General features: G+C 45.2%; 1 protein-coding gene across 1 annotated transcript in view; it reads right to left on the reverse strand.

Annotated features, from left to right (window-relative positions):
- The window catches only part of LOC147683405 (maestro heat-like repeat-containing protein family member 1), a 150,366-nt gene that overhangs the window by 16,668 nt on the left and 118,592 nt on the right, over nt 1-15,106 (reverse strand). Inside the window, exons 19-20 of the mRNA XM_086943845.1 lie at nt 8,183-8,302; nt 7,149-7,247 (exon numbers count right to left, since the gene is read on the reverse strand). Coding sequence (XP_086799971.1) covers nt 7,149-7,247; nt 8,183-8,302 — 219 coding nt within the window. The remainder of the gene's footprint in view (nt 1-7,148; nt 7,248-8,182; nt 8,303-15,106) is intronic.

Genomic DNA, 15,106 nt, shown 5'->3' on the forward strand with positions numbered 1-15,106 from the left:
TAGGGTCTAAAAGAAGATCTTCCAAATCCCCTATATCTCTTGGTCACAGAGCCTCTGGATTGCAAACCGTTCTAATGCAGCATCAGCCTTCTTCCCAAAAAGGCCTGATCCATCAAAGGGCAAATCCATTAATGCAGCCTGAACATCAGCCGAGAACTCCGAGGACTTTAGCCAAGCCGCTCTTCTAGTGGCAATCAAAGAACCCATTACTCTTGCCACTGAGTCTGCTGTGTCCATACCACTTTGAATGACCTGCTGAGCAGCAGCTTGCGTGTCAGATATCACCTCGTTAAAAAAATTGTTGTCTTCTTCAGGAAGCTTAGGTGACAACTGCTTCACTGAATCCATCAAAGCATGTATATACCGTCCTAGCAAACAAGTGGCATTTGTCGATTTTAAGGCGATACTGCCAGATGAAAATACTTTTTTTGCAGACTGGTCCAGCCTCTTTGACTCCTTGTCACCAGGCACTTGATGAATTGAGCCTACAGATCTCTTAGAGCAGGCAGCTTGCACCACCAAACTCTCCGGTAAGGGATGAGATGACAAAAAGTCAGGGTCACCAGGAGCCACTCTGTAACGCCTAGCCACGGCCTTGGATACTGCAGTAGCCGTTGGGGGCCTACTCCATACTTCCAGTATTGGATCCGTAAGGGCGTCAGTAAAGGGAAGAATGGGTTCAACCACTGATGATGGTGAATGAAGCACTTCAGTCAGAATATTTGACTTGTATTCAGCTTTAGGCAAAGTCAAATTCAACACATCTGCTGCCTTCTTAATCACAACGTGATAAGGCGCCACATCTTTAGAAGGAGCACCTGACACTGATGTCAAATCCCATTCAGGGGACAGCTCTAACCCACTTGCCTCTCGCAAGTCATCAAAATAATCCTCTTGATCAAGAAGCTCACCTTCCTCGTATTCAGCTTCCCTATAACTCTGCTCCTCCAATAGGCGCTGGGCTTCATGCCTCGACCTCTCCATTCGAATCAACTTCATCGGGTCCGGTATCGACTCCAAGGCTCCGGAGCCGGCGTCGAATGCGGAGCCGGGGCCGGCGTCGAGCTTCAAGGCGGATCCCGAGGTCTATCCGACGTCGGTGAAGCCGCATACGGCGTTGATGACTTCGGCGGCGCCGAGATATGCCAAGGTGGAGTCGGCGTCGGCATAAAAGGAAGGAAAGGCGCCGGAGCATAGGCTTGAGGCACACCCAAATTATAAGCCAACGGACCCATGGGACCAGCCGGGGCTCCAGAGCGGTACATGGCACTCGCATAAACACCATACATGGCATTTAAAAAATGCGAGGGGTCCTGTCCAGGACCTGGAAAGGGAGGATACGAACCCACCGGCTGCTCCTGAGGCGGCTGCACCGGAGTCGACACCTCTTGTTCCTCTTTGTCCTCGTGTTGACCAACCGGAGTCGTCGAGCCCTGAGGATCAGCAACCTCTTCCTCCTCAGGTTCCGGAGATTGCGATGGAACTGGAGACGTATTCAACTCCGAAGCCGGTGAATGTTCCGGAGAATCACAAGGCAAGGCCTCACCTTCAGGATCCCGACTCGGTGAGGGAGTCACCATGCCTCTTCGATGCCTTCTTTCAGATGACTTAGCTTTTAAGTCCGAATCCTTCCCTGAATGATGCCTGGAACTATGTCTCCTCTTCTTATCTTATGTTTCTTCTTCGAAGACCTGGAAACATGCCTTGACGTCGACTTAGAAGCCGACCTTGAACGAGACCGAGACCTCGGTCTCGACTTCGATCTTGACTTCGAGTACCTCGACTTCGACCTCAAACTCTTCCTGGCCTCCCTACCTTTCAATTTGGCAACAAGCAGTTTGGCCTCACGTTCTCGAAGAGCCTTCGAGTTCATCTTTAGACAGGATCGACAACTCTGCACGTCGTGATCCGAACTAAGTCACAAGATGCAGTCACTATGAGGATCCGTGATGGACATCATCTTCCCGCAAGCATCACAGGGCTTAAAACCTGTCTTCTTCTACGACATCCTTCGAAAAGACAGTTACACCAAAAAAGATACAGTAGAAATATAACTGTAACAAAGTTGCCATGAATCGCAACAGAAGATTCCCAAAACCCCTAGCGTCGAAGACGCGGAAAAAAGGGAACTGATGTCATCACGCCGACGTAGGCCTAATAAGGAGTCAGTGACGTCAGTCGGAGTCGCGTGTGATGTCGTGCTCCTATGACGTCATTCACGCCGGCGTGCTGCAAAAGAATTTTCCGAACGTTGCTGACGCAGGGGGATATTCACAAGGTGAGGAATCCACTGGCAGATGTATCCATCAGAATGATAATGTCTTTTACTTCTGTTTTTTGGTTTGGCAGTGTAGTGGATGTATGTGGTGTCCAGTGGAATTATGTCTGTTGTATTCAAGTTGTTAGTTGTGAAATTGTGTGGGGTGGAAGTGTGTGGTGTATTTGTGTAGTGGAATTGCGGTGCATTGTGAATAGATAAGGGCTGAGAGCTGCACAAAATAGAAAAAAATGGATGATAGAGAGGGATAGGTAGTTTGTGCAGGAAATGGTGATTGAATTTGAGATAGAAGAGCAGAAAGAGTATGTGAGTAAGAAGGGGAGAGCAGGCCACAGATGCATAAAAGGGAGCACATGTTATGTTATGTTATGTTAAAAATTTGTTAGAGCGCAAACAGCTGCCCCAGCAACGGGGCGTCCCGGCGCTAAACCATGAAATAACAGCTGAGGGGGAAGGGAAGGAGCAGCGAGAGGCCTAGGACATAGGGAACAGATGAGTTTTAATTGCCTTACGGAAGGCAAGCATGTTATTCAGGGAACGAATGTGCAGTGGCAGAGAGTTCCAAAGTTTGGCCCCCAAAACTTTGAAGGAGCGGCCACCCATTCGGCAGAGCTTAGTTCGAGGAACCGATACAAGATGTTGACCTGAAGAGCGCAAATTGCGCTGAGGTGTGTAGGGTACCAAGAATGGGCGAAGGAGTTCAGGACATTCAGATTTAAGAATTTTAAAAGCAGTGGTAAGGGCCTTAAATTGAATCCGAGATTCGATTGGCAGCCAGTGAAGTCTTTGAATGGTAGTTCTAACGGAGCATCTACGGGGAAGGCCCACCACGGCCCTTGCCGCTGAGTTTTGAACTCGTTGCAGCCGTGTTATCTCTGCTTTCTTTGCGCCTAGAAATAAAACACTGCAAAAAACACAGTTGATGGACAGAATGTAGAACAATGTCATACATTCACCCCAGTACAAGGATCTGGGCCTAAATCCATCGTTTTTTTGCACTCCACACCACCCTGGGTTAGACACTGGCTATATGCAAATCAGCTCTGACCCTGTGCCTCATGGGAACAGTCCAGTCCGAACCACCAAGCCATGTCTTTCCCAGACCGGAATCAAGCATCCAAGGACCGGTTTCTGTCGTGGCAAGAAGAATACGGATGTGCCTTAAAACATGTAAGCTAAAAATATGTGCTTCTGTATAGTGTGCCTCCCCACTAGTATATTGGAGCTGCTGTCATTGCACCCAGATATATAATACAGCAGGTTACATGGCTGATACAACAAGCCCAGGTTGTCAGCTTTGTCAGTGGTGTGTATTTCCATTGGCTATATCTGAGGGTAAACATTACCATGCCCTTTACAAATAATTTGTTTCCTTTTAAGTCTTTTCTCTCTCAATGGGGGCTGGTTATCAAAGGGAAGATTTGCAAAGGTTAGTTTAAATAGGCCATCTTCTGCTTTTCCTGAGTTTAACGCAGGATATCCAAGCAAAGCCCTTGCCTTTCTCTCAAAACTTTTTTTCCTGCACAACCTATTTTTAACCACCTTGGTGTTTAACAAAATATATGCTTCAATACCTCGATTACACACTCAAAGCATTTCTTCCTGCAGAACAGTTGTCATGTAAAAATATATGGTTTACATGTAAAGCCCTTTAGTGCCCTAGGGCCAAGTTTACACTATATAAAAAAGAAATAAAAAGCATAACGTGACCTTGGTGTGGCCTGGCTAGTCATATGTCCTTTTGTGCAACAACAGCATGTAAGCATAATCGCTGCCTTAATTGCAGAAGTATACAAGCACATGAAGGGCAGAAACCTTCCCTAGTAGAGGACAATGACAGTTAATGTCATTTGTAGTGAACACTGTAATAATGTACTCTGCATTATATTGCTGTTCTGCAGAGTATGTTGCAATGGTAAAAGACCCATGCTTCCCTGGAGCAAAGAACATTATTTCCCTTAAGCAGCGGGATCAGAGCAGACATTCCAGCAAAAACAGGAATCAGACAAAACGGAGGTTTCTGCCTGGAGGGTGCAGGCAAAAATGGAGACCCCGTTAAGGACCCGTCCCAGCGCTTGCTTTTTAGAACTGCTGGTGCACCAGCAAGACCCAGCTCACTTAAAGCCCTCGGCCTATGTGATATCTATTTGTGTCTGGGTTGTTAAAAACATTATCTGCAAGACGTGCGGCAATGCTATGAAACTACAAAATCGCAGTTACATGAGCAATAAATGAAAACATACATTATTATTATTACGGTGTTCAGGCTGTTAAACATGAACATGTGCGCAGAGTCAGAAGGAGGAGAGCAGAAAGAAAGCATACGAGTAAACTGAATGTTTCTGCTGGGTGAGAACGAAACCTGCAGAGAAGACTGCAGCCCTATGCAGCGTGTACCCCATGTTTTCACATCTTGTTTGGTCCCATCTATGATCTTACTGCCAGGTCCTATAGGCAGGCTTGCTTCCAATGTGATCTGACTGAGAGCTCCTATTTGATTTTCACAACTTAGAAGCAGCGTTTTAGCCAACACAGCATTGGGCATTGTCAGAATTATGCTCTCACTACAGAAAAACTGCTTTTTACACGACAGGCATTGTGCTGTTGAAATTCCAATTTCTTTGCGATACCCCTTAGATCAATGAAGCAGCGGCCATAAAGGGGCACCTGCTGAACAACGGAAACACCACAAACGGAAAACAAACCTGAGCCAATAATGTGTTGAGATAAAAGCACAAGATAACAATAAAAAGACAAGCATTTCCAAGATCAACGAGAGAGTGCGCCTGTAACCACTGTGCACAGTAGTTCTAACCAATGGAAAAAGTATTCCCTAAATGAGTACCTAAAATGGCCACTGTGTTCACACATAAGTAATTGGCTGGTGCTTTCAGGGGCGGTTCCATACAGGAAGAGGCATGATGTATTCATGCCACGGACGAATGGAGTGACGATTGGGGCAGCTAAAGGGAAGCCAATGGGCAGGATGGTAAGAGCAGCGCACACGCGCTGCCTAGAGCAAACACCTATGAAGTAATCACTTTTGTAAGTTAAGAGCTTTGCCAGGAAGCGGATCTTTGAACTATCGGAAAAAGTAATTTCATCCATCTAGTGACGACTTCATGCAGCTTCTGGGCACTGCTAAACTTCAAACGAAAACCTAAATTTCAGATATCGATCCATCACACTTAATATCATTTATAAACTTATACAGCTTGTTTTTATTTCATTTAAAGGGTGCAGCTCATAGGTTTCATGCCTTAACAAACAAATTTTTTGTCATAGCTATTGGCGCATTATTGGAGTGCAGCTTCCACTTGCCCTGGTACGCAATGTACTGTGAAATAAGTGAGGGATGTGCTAGACAATTGGGGTGGCACAGGCAACATAAATTATTCACTCAAAGTTGAATTATGGTGTCAAAGAACTTTTGGGCAGCACTACCTCATGCACCTGTCTGCTCAAAAGACACTTGTCCGCTGCCAGTGTTATTTAGGTTAAAATTTAGAAATTAAATATTGAGGAAAAAAATACAAAAAGAAAAGTGAGAAACTGATATTTCAAATGTTAATGCTGTATAAGTATATGAAAATGATTTTTTAGGATTTTATTCTTGTTGTAAGGTACACAAATCCAAAATCCTATGCCTAACCATAATGCTATCAATATCACTTGCCCATTACTATTATGTACTATAACCGAAACCCAAACCCCCTAACACTAGGAGGATAATATACCCACCACTTTTCATAGACCTGAACCTAGTTCATTCCAGAAAAGTATGCTTAACAATATTCTTTACCCTAACCCTGTATCATGTCCATACTTCATCTCTAGCCATAAAGTTATCCCTAAGACTAACATTAAACAAGAACTGTTCCACCCCTTACCCTAACTCTTATTCACACACACACACACACCCGCACACACACACACACACAACCTCAAAGGCGGCAGGAAGGCCACGAAGAAAATGCCCTGCAAAACCAATGATCCAGTGAATATTGCCTTACCCGGCTGCCTAAATCAACCCTGGCCTCAGTGTCACCCAGCCCCCAAATACAATGATCCTCCCTGGCCTTGTCCTAGGCATAGGGGATATGTGTGGTTCTCTGCCCCTACAACGCAATCACACAGCCTTACCCATGTGTCAGGGTGGGTTGTTCACGTTGGCATCATGAAGGCCCATCCTCAGACAGGAGAGGTAGTCCTGTAACACAACACACCAGTGCTGGTGCCGGTTGCCTCCTGGCCCGGGCCAGTCACCATTTCAGTAGGAGTTTAGAACACAGTAAGCTGTGTGCTATAGAATATGGACTCAGCCTCATACCTTTCCTCAATGTAACTGTATTCTGTAGATACAGAGCCCAGCCTTTACCCAGGCCTGTTGTTAATTTCGAGTACCACACCCCCTTGAGTCCAGGGCCTGGTCTTAGACCCGGTCTTGTATTGAACACCCACATTCCTAAATATAAGTTGTCTTGGAGGGTGGGATTTCCGTTGGTGCTCCATTACTTCTGAAGTCATGAGTAAATCAAAGGAGAAAGTAAAGGTTGAATGACTTGTTTTTATGGTAAATCTAAGAGATTGCTGCATTTGGTATCATAAGCCCCTTCAAAATAAATTTTCTAAACAAATTTCTAAATTTCTTCAACAAATGTTATATACACATGAGGAATGGAAGCTGCACTGGCCATTTATTTGATACAGTTTTATTTTCGGAATTGTAGACTGCCTATATCTTTAGACATATTTTAGCTTTTCTTTCTCGTAAACTTTTATCTAATTGTAAAATACATTTAATAAATGTGAACTGCCGCTGCTGAGGAAAGTTTGAAATATGAGACAGAAAGAGATGCATGGTGCTTACCAGCTCAATATCAGAAAGACAGCCCTTGTACGCTTCAAGTACCTGCCGGCATGCGAAAGGATGAACCTTGGCACATGTTTGGAAACCAATTACTATGCCCTGCAAATAGGGAAAGACAACTCACAGCCTCAGGGAGACAATAGACATTAACCAAACACAGACATTTAGTACAAGAGATTTCATATTAGAAAGAAAGGATAAAGCTGGTTCTTGATTTCACATTCAGTGTTTACAGCTGGTATTGGTGAATGATTGTCAACTAGTAAAGCAAATATATTCAGTGGCCTGAAAGCATGATTTAAGGATACCTTTATACAGCTATGCTGGAGGGCCTTTACCATGCTACTTAAAAACATCTTTGGACAATAAGATGAGAGTTTCGTCACTATTTGTTTTCTGTCACTTTGTTCTCTCTGGTGTTTCACATAAAGGACAGTTCAATACACAAGCCTTTTTTACAACAAAGGAGTGTGATTTCTTTAGAAGGGGTGCTTATCCTTTCTTCCTCTTGTCTACTGTTGTCTATTTTGAAGGCCTTTCTGAGGAAGTCATTTCAAAGCATTCACATACCTTTATGTCTTTCACCGCTTGCATCTGCTACACTGATTAAACTTGATTTATCTTGTTCAAACACTGGCTTCTATCAAGAGAGATCACCTAAAGAGGCTCCTAACTATCCCTGATGAAATGCATTATTAGTCACCTGAAAAAAGGAGCTCTACATTTAGTTTCTGCTAACTTAGTCCTCATCTACTTCGTAGACGGGTTTCACTCTAATATAATTTGGCTATGCACAGAGTACAAAATCACACTTTTGGGTTAGAGAAAGTACTGAGTGAGGAATGTTTCACCGGTCATCAATAATTTACCATCAAGCTCTATGAATGAAGTTACAAACCTACACAATGTACATCCAGATGCTCCACAGCCCCATATGACTACCTTCTCAACTTGTTTTTGTTGTGGTCGTACAGGGTGAAATACCCTAGGGAAATAAATCTATGAAAATTGTAAGAAATGCACTTGATACTTACTGCATGGTGAGGCGTAGCGATGAACCTAGTAGATTCGAACATGCTTCGAAGGAAGGGTAAGATCAGTGCAGTATCATCACAGCTGGCCATGCACTTACCAAGGCACTGGAAAATAAAACCCTAATATGGGAGTGAATTAAAGACAGTCTGAGTTAAGAATAAACAGCATCTCCTGCCCACTCTATGAAAGTCTTACTTATATTGAAGTATTCATCTTTGATTCACTCTACACACATATTTGTCTCCCATTTTCAAATATCACTTAATAAGTTGAGTGAAATGTTTGTTATCTTATGTATAGTATAGTTATATTTTCTGGACATTGTAGAGATTTGTATATGGCCCTGAATATGACTCAAAACAAGGAAGTGAAGGGTAATGTGAGCCAATGAAGGTCTAGTACCTAGGCTCTGAAAGTGCTAATGTAGACACCAGTGGAAATACTGCTCCTTTCAGGAAGCAAAGTAGAAAGAAAGGCGGACAAGGAAAGGGGAATCCTAAGGATTTTTTCTTGGTGCCTTCACAAATCCATGAGCATGTAATGTCTCATCATCAAGGGTATTCTTCATAGGGCTGACAATGCAATGCCCTATGGGCCCCACGAAGGGTCGCTTTAGCAGAGATCTTTTTATTTTTGCCATCTGATGAAAGGGCCAGTGTGAGGGTGTTTTGAATGTGTGAGGTTGAGTGAATGTGTATAGTGAAATGAAGAGAGACTAAAAAGAGGTATTGAACTGGACTTTAAACTGATGGTTTCCTTGGCAGGTTTAAAAAAAAAACATAATTTGGTACGGGCGACTACAGGGAGGTAATGTATCCAAGTAGCCTAAATCTGTGAATGTGGTCAGGTCAACGTGTTTCTTGCCTGTTGGCCCAAAAAGCATCTGTACCACTTCTTCAGGACCTAATAAAGGGAGAGCTAACCCAACCCCACATCTAAGATGTGAATAAAGTGTAGATAATCCCCTAAAAGAAAATACCTTTGTTCAAAAAGTTTAAAATTGATCGTCCAACTTAGAAAAAAAATGAGAAAATGAAGAAAACACACAGTAAACAAATGTTTTTTATGTATGGGCATGTGTCTCCAGGATCGCTTTTCCGGGACACTGTATGTGCATGCTATTGTTATGGCTGATCAGTCGCCACAATGTGAAGGAAGTAAAAAACACACTAGTACATGCAATATAACAGAACAGGCAAGTGGACATACAGGTAACAGACAACATAAAACCAATCTGTGTTGATGTTACACAGTGTATCACAAGTTGTCCTTAGGAGTGAGTGAAGGGTCTTACCCTTTGGATCAGTTACCCATAGGTCAAAAGCAGAGTGTAGCACTCAGCTGCTAACTGTGGAAAGAACAATGATAATCAACATAAAGAAAAAGTAAGTCAAGGGGACCCAAATTGCCTTGGGGTGAGAAAAAAAAGAAAAACAGAGAGTTTTCAAGAGATGCAACCACACTCATGTGGTTTCTGTGCAGAGAGCGCAGGAGACCTACCATCCTCTGTTCATCTGGATTGAGACTGAGCAGGGGAGAAGACCCGTCTTTTAAGGTGCAGGTAATTGTAGTGCTTGTCCTTGGGTGGGGTGCATGCGACCGTGGGAAGGAGTGATGACGCACTGGGCCCCTTGAGATTCCAGAGCCATGATTCACTTTTAAGTGTACCCAGAAACTGAAGGACCTCCTGGTAAACACCAGACCTCATATTCAACAGTCCCACATGCATAATACTTTGTGGGCCTTACCACCTGTCACAGGGCACTATCCCTGTGGGTCCTACGGGGTATGCCCACTGACTAAACATTCCTAAGAGGTCAGGTTGGGTCCCCAATTCGCCTGGAAACAGAAAAGTCACAGTAACTGCAGTACAAAAAACTGTGTTTACCTGATCACCTGCCTTTGTGGCCTTCATTACGCGGGAATGACCACGAGCACTATAGAACCAAGAATAATGGAGCACTGGAGCAACATATGCTGCAGACACAGCTCTACAAAAATGTGCCATCACTTTTCCAACTCCAACCACTCTCCAGATGACCTCCGGCAGATCATTTTGGAAGCTATTATTTCATGGAGCCCTTTAAACCTTTTCAGAACGGAGCAAGGGTAGATTTTATGCCTCTCCACCAACAGCAAGGGTTTGAAAGATGAAATCCTCTAGTGCGAGGTGTATTTCAGTTCCCTGTGAAATCAGATACTCTATTACTATGGCTGGATTGACATTTTCTTCATACATGGGAACTGATATACCATATCACCATTGACACCATGTCACATATGGAATGCCCGGCTACGGAGTCCCAGACACCACACTAATCAGTGCTTATGATAAGCATTTTGCGACTTGGCATTGGTCTCTTCTTCAGTAACACAAATGATTCTGTTGATACCGATGAGCTGGTACCGTCCAAAAAGAAACCATTTATCTGTCTTAGTCTACTGTTTGAGATGAACAAGTTACTTACCTTCGGTAACGCTTTTTCTGGTGGATACAGTATCTTCCTGTGGATTCCTCACCTTGTGAATATCCCCCTGCATCAGCAACGTTCGGAAAATTCTTTGTAGCTTGCCGGCGTGGACTACGTCACAGGAACGCACGACATCGCGCGCGGCTCCGCTGACATCACCGACTCCATAATAGGCCTACGCCAGCATGATGACATCAGTTCCGCCCTTTTTTCCATGCCTTTAAGGCACACGGACGGACCAACAACAATAGATATATACACAGTATACACAGTAAAAACTAGTCACGGTAGCACACATAGTGTGAATATAACATAGTAAATCATGTACAAGAACACACTTCCTTTGAGGATAACATGTATACATTAAAAAAACATTACCAGAAATTCAGGTATAGAAGAGTGGACAACGGGGAGGCGGGTGGGCATGGGAGGAATCCACAGGCAGATACTGTATCCACCAGAAAAAGCGTTACCGAAGGTAAGTAACTTGTTCTTCTGATGGATACATCTGCCAGTGGATTCTCACCTTGTGAATAGATTCCCACAGCAGTCCCCACTCCCGGAGGGGGGTGTCCACTCCTCTATACCAGAATGTCCTGAAGGACAGAACGCGCAAAGTGGCCGTCCCTCCTCACTTCGGTATCCAAGCAGTAATGCTTCGCGAAAGTGTGGAGGGAGGCCCAAGTTGCCTCTCTACAAATGTCCTCAACAGGAACAGCCCTAAGCAAAGCAGATGTTGATGACTTTGCTCTAGTAGAGTGAGCTCTTATACCCTCCGGAGGTTCCTTACCAGCCAGGGCGTAGCAGATCTTGATGCATAGAATAATCCATCTCGAAAGTGTGCGCTTGTGCACAGATCTTCCTTTTCTGCGGCCAGCTAATCCAACAAACAACTGGTCATCCACTCAATAGTCCTTTGTCCTATCAAGATAAAAGCTCACTGCCCTCTTAGGGTCCAGACGGTGAAGCCGTTCCTCCTCCTTGGAAGGGTGAGGGGGAGGATAGAAGGTAGGAAGGGTAATAGGCTGTCCTAGATGGAAGGGAGTTACCACCTTAGGCAGAAAAGCAGCCCTGGTCATAAGAACCATTCGTTCAGCATGAATGGTCAAGAATGGGGCTTCGAACTAAGAGCTTGAAGCTCACTTACCCTCCTTGCCGAGGTAATAGCAACCAGGAAGACCGTCTTAAAAGACTAAAGTCTCAAGGGACACTTGTGCAATGGTTCGAAAGGAGAACCCATCAGAAAAGTAAGCACCAGATTCAAGTCCCATTGAGGTACAATAAAGGGAGTAGGAGGAAATTTATTCATAAGGCCCTTTAGAAATCTTAAAACAACAGGAGACTTAAATAAGGACGGCTGATCCGGCAGGCAGAGAAATGCAGACAAAGCCGAAAAATAACCTTTGACTGTAGCAACAGCAAACCCTTGCTGCGCTAAAGAAAGAGCAAATTGAAGTATAACCGATAAACGAGCCCTCAAAGGATCGATGGATTTCTCCCCACACCAGGAAACAAAACTAGACCTTTTATAAGAATAGATAGACATGGTGGAGTCACGTCTCTCTGATAGAATGACATCCACCACATCATGTGAGAGAGAAAAGGAATTCGGGTTGCCCCATTCAATCTCCAGGCATGAAGGTGTAAGGTCTGGAGATGGGGGTGTAGAACCTGCCCCTCCATCTGAGAGAGGAGATCTGCCCTGAGAGGGAGATGGAGCGGCGGGCACGAGGGGAGGTGGAGAAGATCTGTGTACCACACCCTTCTTGGCCAATCCGGGGCGATCAATATGACTTGGGCCCGGTCTTGGCGAATCTTCCTCAGAACCAGAGGAATCAAGGGTATCAGAGGAAATGCGTAAAGGAGTTGTGAGCCCCAACTCAACTGAAACGCGTCCCCCAAAGCTCCCTGCATCGTATACTGGAGACTGCAGAATGACGGGCAGTGAGCATTCTCGTGAGTGGCGAACAAGTCCACCTGAGAAGTTCCCTATGTCCGAAAGACGTGACAAACTACCTCTGGATGAAGCTTCCACTCGTGGTCGGCCGAGAACTGCCGACTGAGACTGTCTGCACGCACTTCAGAACTCCGGCCAGATGATTTGCCATCAGACAAATCTGATGGTCCTGAACGCAGGACCAGAGACGCAGAGCCTCTCTGCAGAGACACTGCAACCCCACTCCTCCCTGTTTGTTGACATACCACATTGTGGTGGTGTTGTCCGTCAGGACTTGAACCGACTGCCCGCAAAGGGAACGGAGAAAGGCCTTGAGTGCTAGACGTATCGCTCGCAACTCTAGAAGGTTGATGTGAAGCAACCTTTCCTCTGCAGACCAAAGACCCTTGATCTCCAGATCCCCCAGATGAGCACCCCACCCTAGAGTGGATGCATCCGTTATCACTGTGGCAACCGATGGAGGTAGATGGAAAGGTTTTCCTTGAGACAGATTGCCTTCCACGCTCCACCAAGATACATCCGCTGCAGCTTCTCTGGAGATCCTCACAGATTATTATTATTATTCTGAGTTTTGTATAGCGCCTGGTTACCAGTAGGCATCCCAGCGCTTATCAGAACATAACACTACTAAAAGAATGCAGGGATTAAGCGGAGAACAAAAAGGTTTTTTAAAATTAAAGGAAGAGCAAGAGACCTCCCGGCTTCCGCCTCAGGAGGGGAAAGGTGTGTGCAAAAGTCTGATGTTGACTCCCTGAGATCTCCGTTGTGTTGATACCACTGCCTGCAGAGACACCACTGGAGTGCCCTCATGTGCCAGCGTGCATGGTTGACCAACAGAATGCACGAAGCCATCAGACTGAGCAGGCAAAGGACCTTCAGGACTGGAACGACCGCTCCATTGTGAAATAAAGAAATCATTCCCTGTGTGTCGAGAATCCTTTGAGTTGGAGGGAATGCTCGACCTACAGTTGTGTCTAGTACCGCACCTATGAACAGGTTGCGCTGGGAGGGCACCAGGTGAGATTTGGGTACATTTATTGAAAAATCCAACCTGTACAACAACTGAGTTGTGACTTGCAAATAATGAAGCATTGTCTCTGGAGATTCTGCTTTGATCAACCAATCGTCCAGATACGGGAATACAGGTATCCCCGACCTTCTGAGATGTGCTGCCACCATAGCCATGACCTTGGTGAAAACTCGAGGTGCAGTAGTAAGACAAAACGAAAGGACCGCAAACTGGGAATGTTGCGATCCCACCGTGAAACAGAGATACTTTCTGTGCAACTTCAGGATAGGAATATGGAAATAAGCATCCTGCAAGTCGATGGACACCATCCAGTCCTCTTCCAGCAGTGCCTGAAGAACCTGAGCAAGGGTGAGCATCTTGAACTTCTCCTGTTTCAGGTAAAGGTTCAAGATCCTAAGATCCAAGATTGGACGAAGTCTGCCACCCTTCTTGGGAATCAGGAAATGAAATACCAGGAGTAGCATCCCTGACTTCTTTCCTGCTCTGGAACCACCTCTATCGCACCCTTTTCGTAACAGTGACAGGACTTCCTCCTGCAGGAGAAGTAGGTGGTCCTCTGAGCAAAATCCTTGGCAAGGAGGGTAATCTGGAGGAAATTCCCGAAAGGGAAGAGCATACCCATTCTCTTCAAGATTGAGAACCCAAAGATCTGATGTAACCGATTCTCAATCCCGTAGAAAATGGGTAAGCCGACCCCCTACAGGACTCGCATGATCCGGAATGGCGGATCTAAGGCTGCTTTGCTGATGGTGGAGGGGGTTGGGAAGAGGAGGAGGAAGAGGAGGAGGAGGCTTGACGTCCTCGAGGACGAGCTCTTTGTTTGCCCCTGTAGGATTTATATAGTGGATTTTGCTGTTGCTGCTGCTGTTGAGTTTGACGGTAGGGACGAAAGGACGAATGTCCAAAACCTCTATACCTCTTAGTCGCAGAGCCTCTGGACTGCAGCCCCAAAGATCTGGCATTAGCCCTACTGTCCTTAAATCTTTCCAAAGCTGCATCATCAAATGGCAAATCCAACAAGGCTGCCTGAACGTCCGCAGAAAAGTCAGATGACTTCAGCCAGACAGCCCTTCTAGAGGCAACAGAAGTTCCCATAATGCGAGCAACTGAATCAGCAGTGTCAAGACCACTTTGAATCACTTGACGTACAACCACCTGTGCATCGGCCAACACCTCATTAAAATCCTTCCTGCTGTCCTCAGGAATTTTAGGAGCCAACTGCCGTACAGAATCCATCAGGGCATGTATATATCTCCCCAAGAGGCATGTGGCATTGGTCGATTTTAGAGCCATACTTGCAGAAGAGAAAATCTTCTTCGCAGTCTGATCCTGTTTCTTGGACTCCTTATCCCCAGGCACTTGAGGGAAAGCACCAACAGTCTTCTTCAAACAGGCTGCCTGTATAACCAGACTTTCAGGCAAAGGATGCGAGGATAGAAACTCAGGATCACCAGGTGCTACCCTA

Source organism: Lissotriton vulgaris, chromosome 11, assembly GCF_964263255.1.
Source record: "Lissotriton vulgaris chromosome 11, aLisVul1.2, whole genome shotgun sequence".
In the NCBI taxonomy this organism is placed as follows: domain Eukaryota; kingdom Metazoa; phylum Chordata; class Amphibia; order Caudata; family Salamandridae; genus Lissotriton; species Lissotriton vulgaris.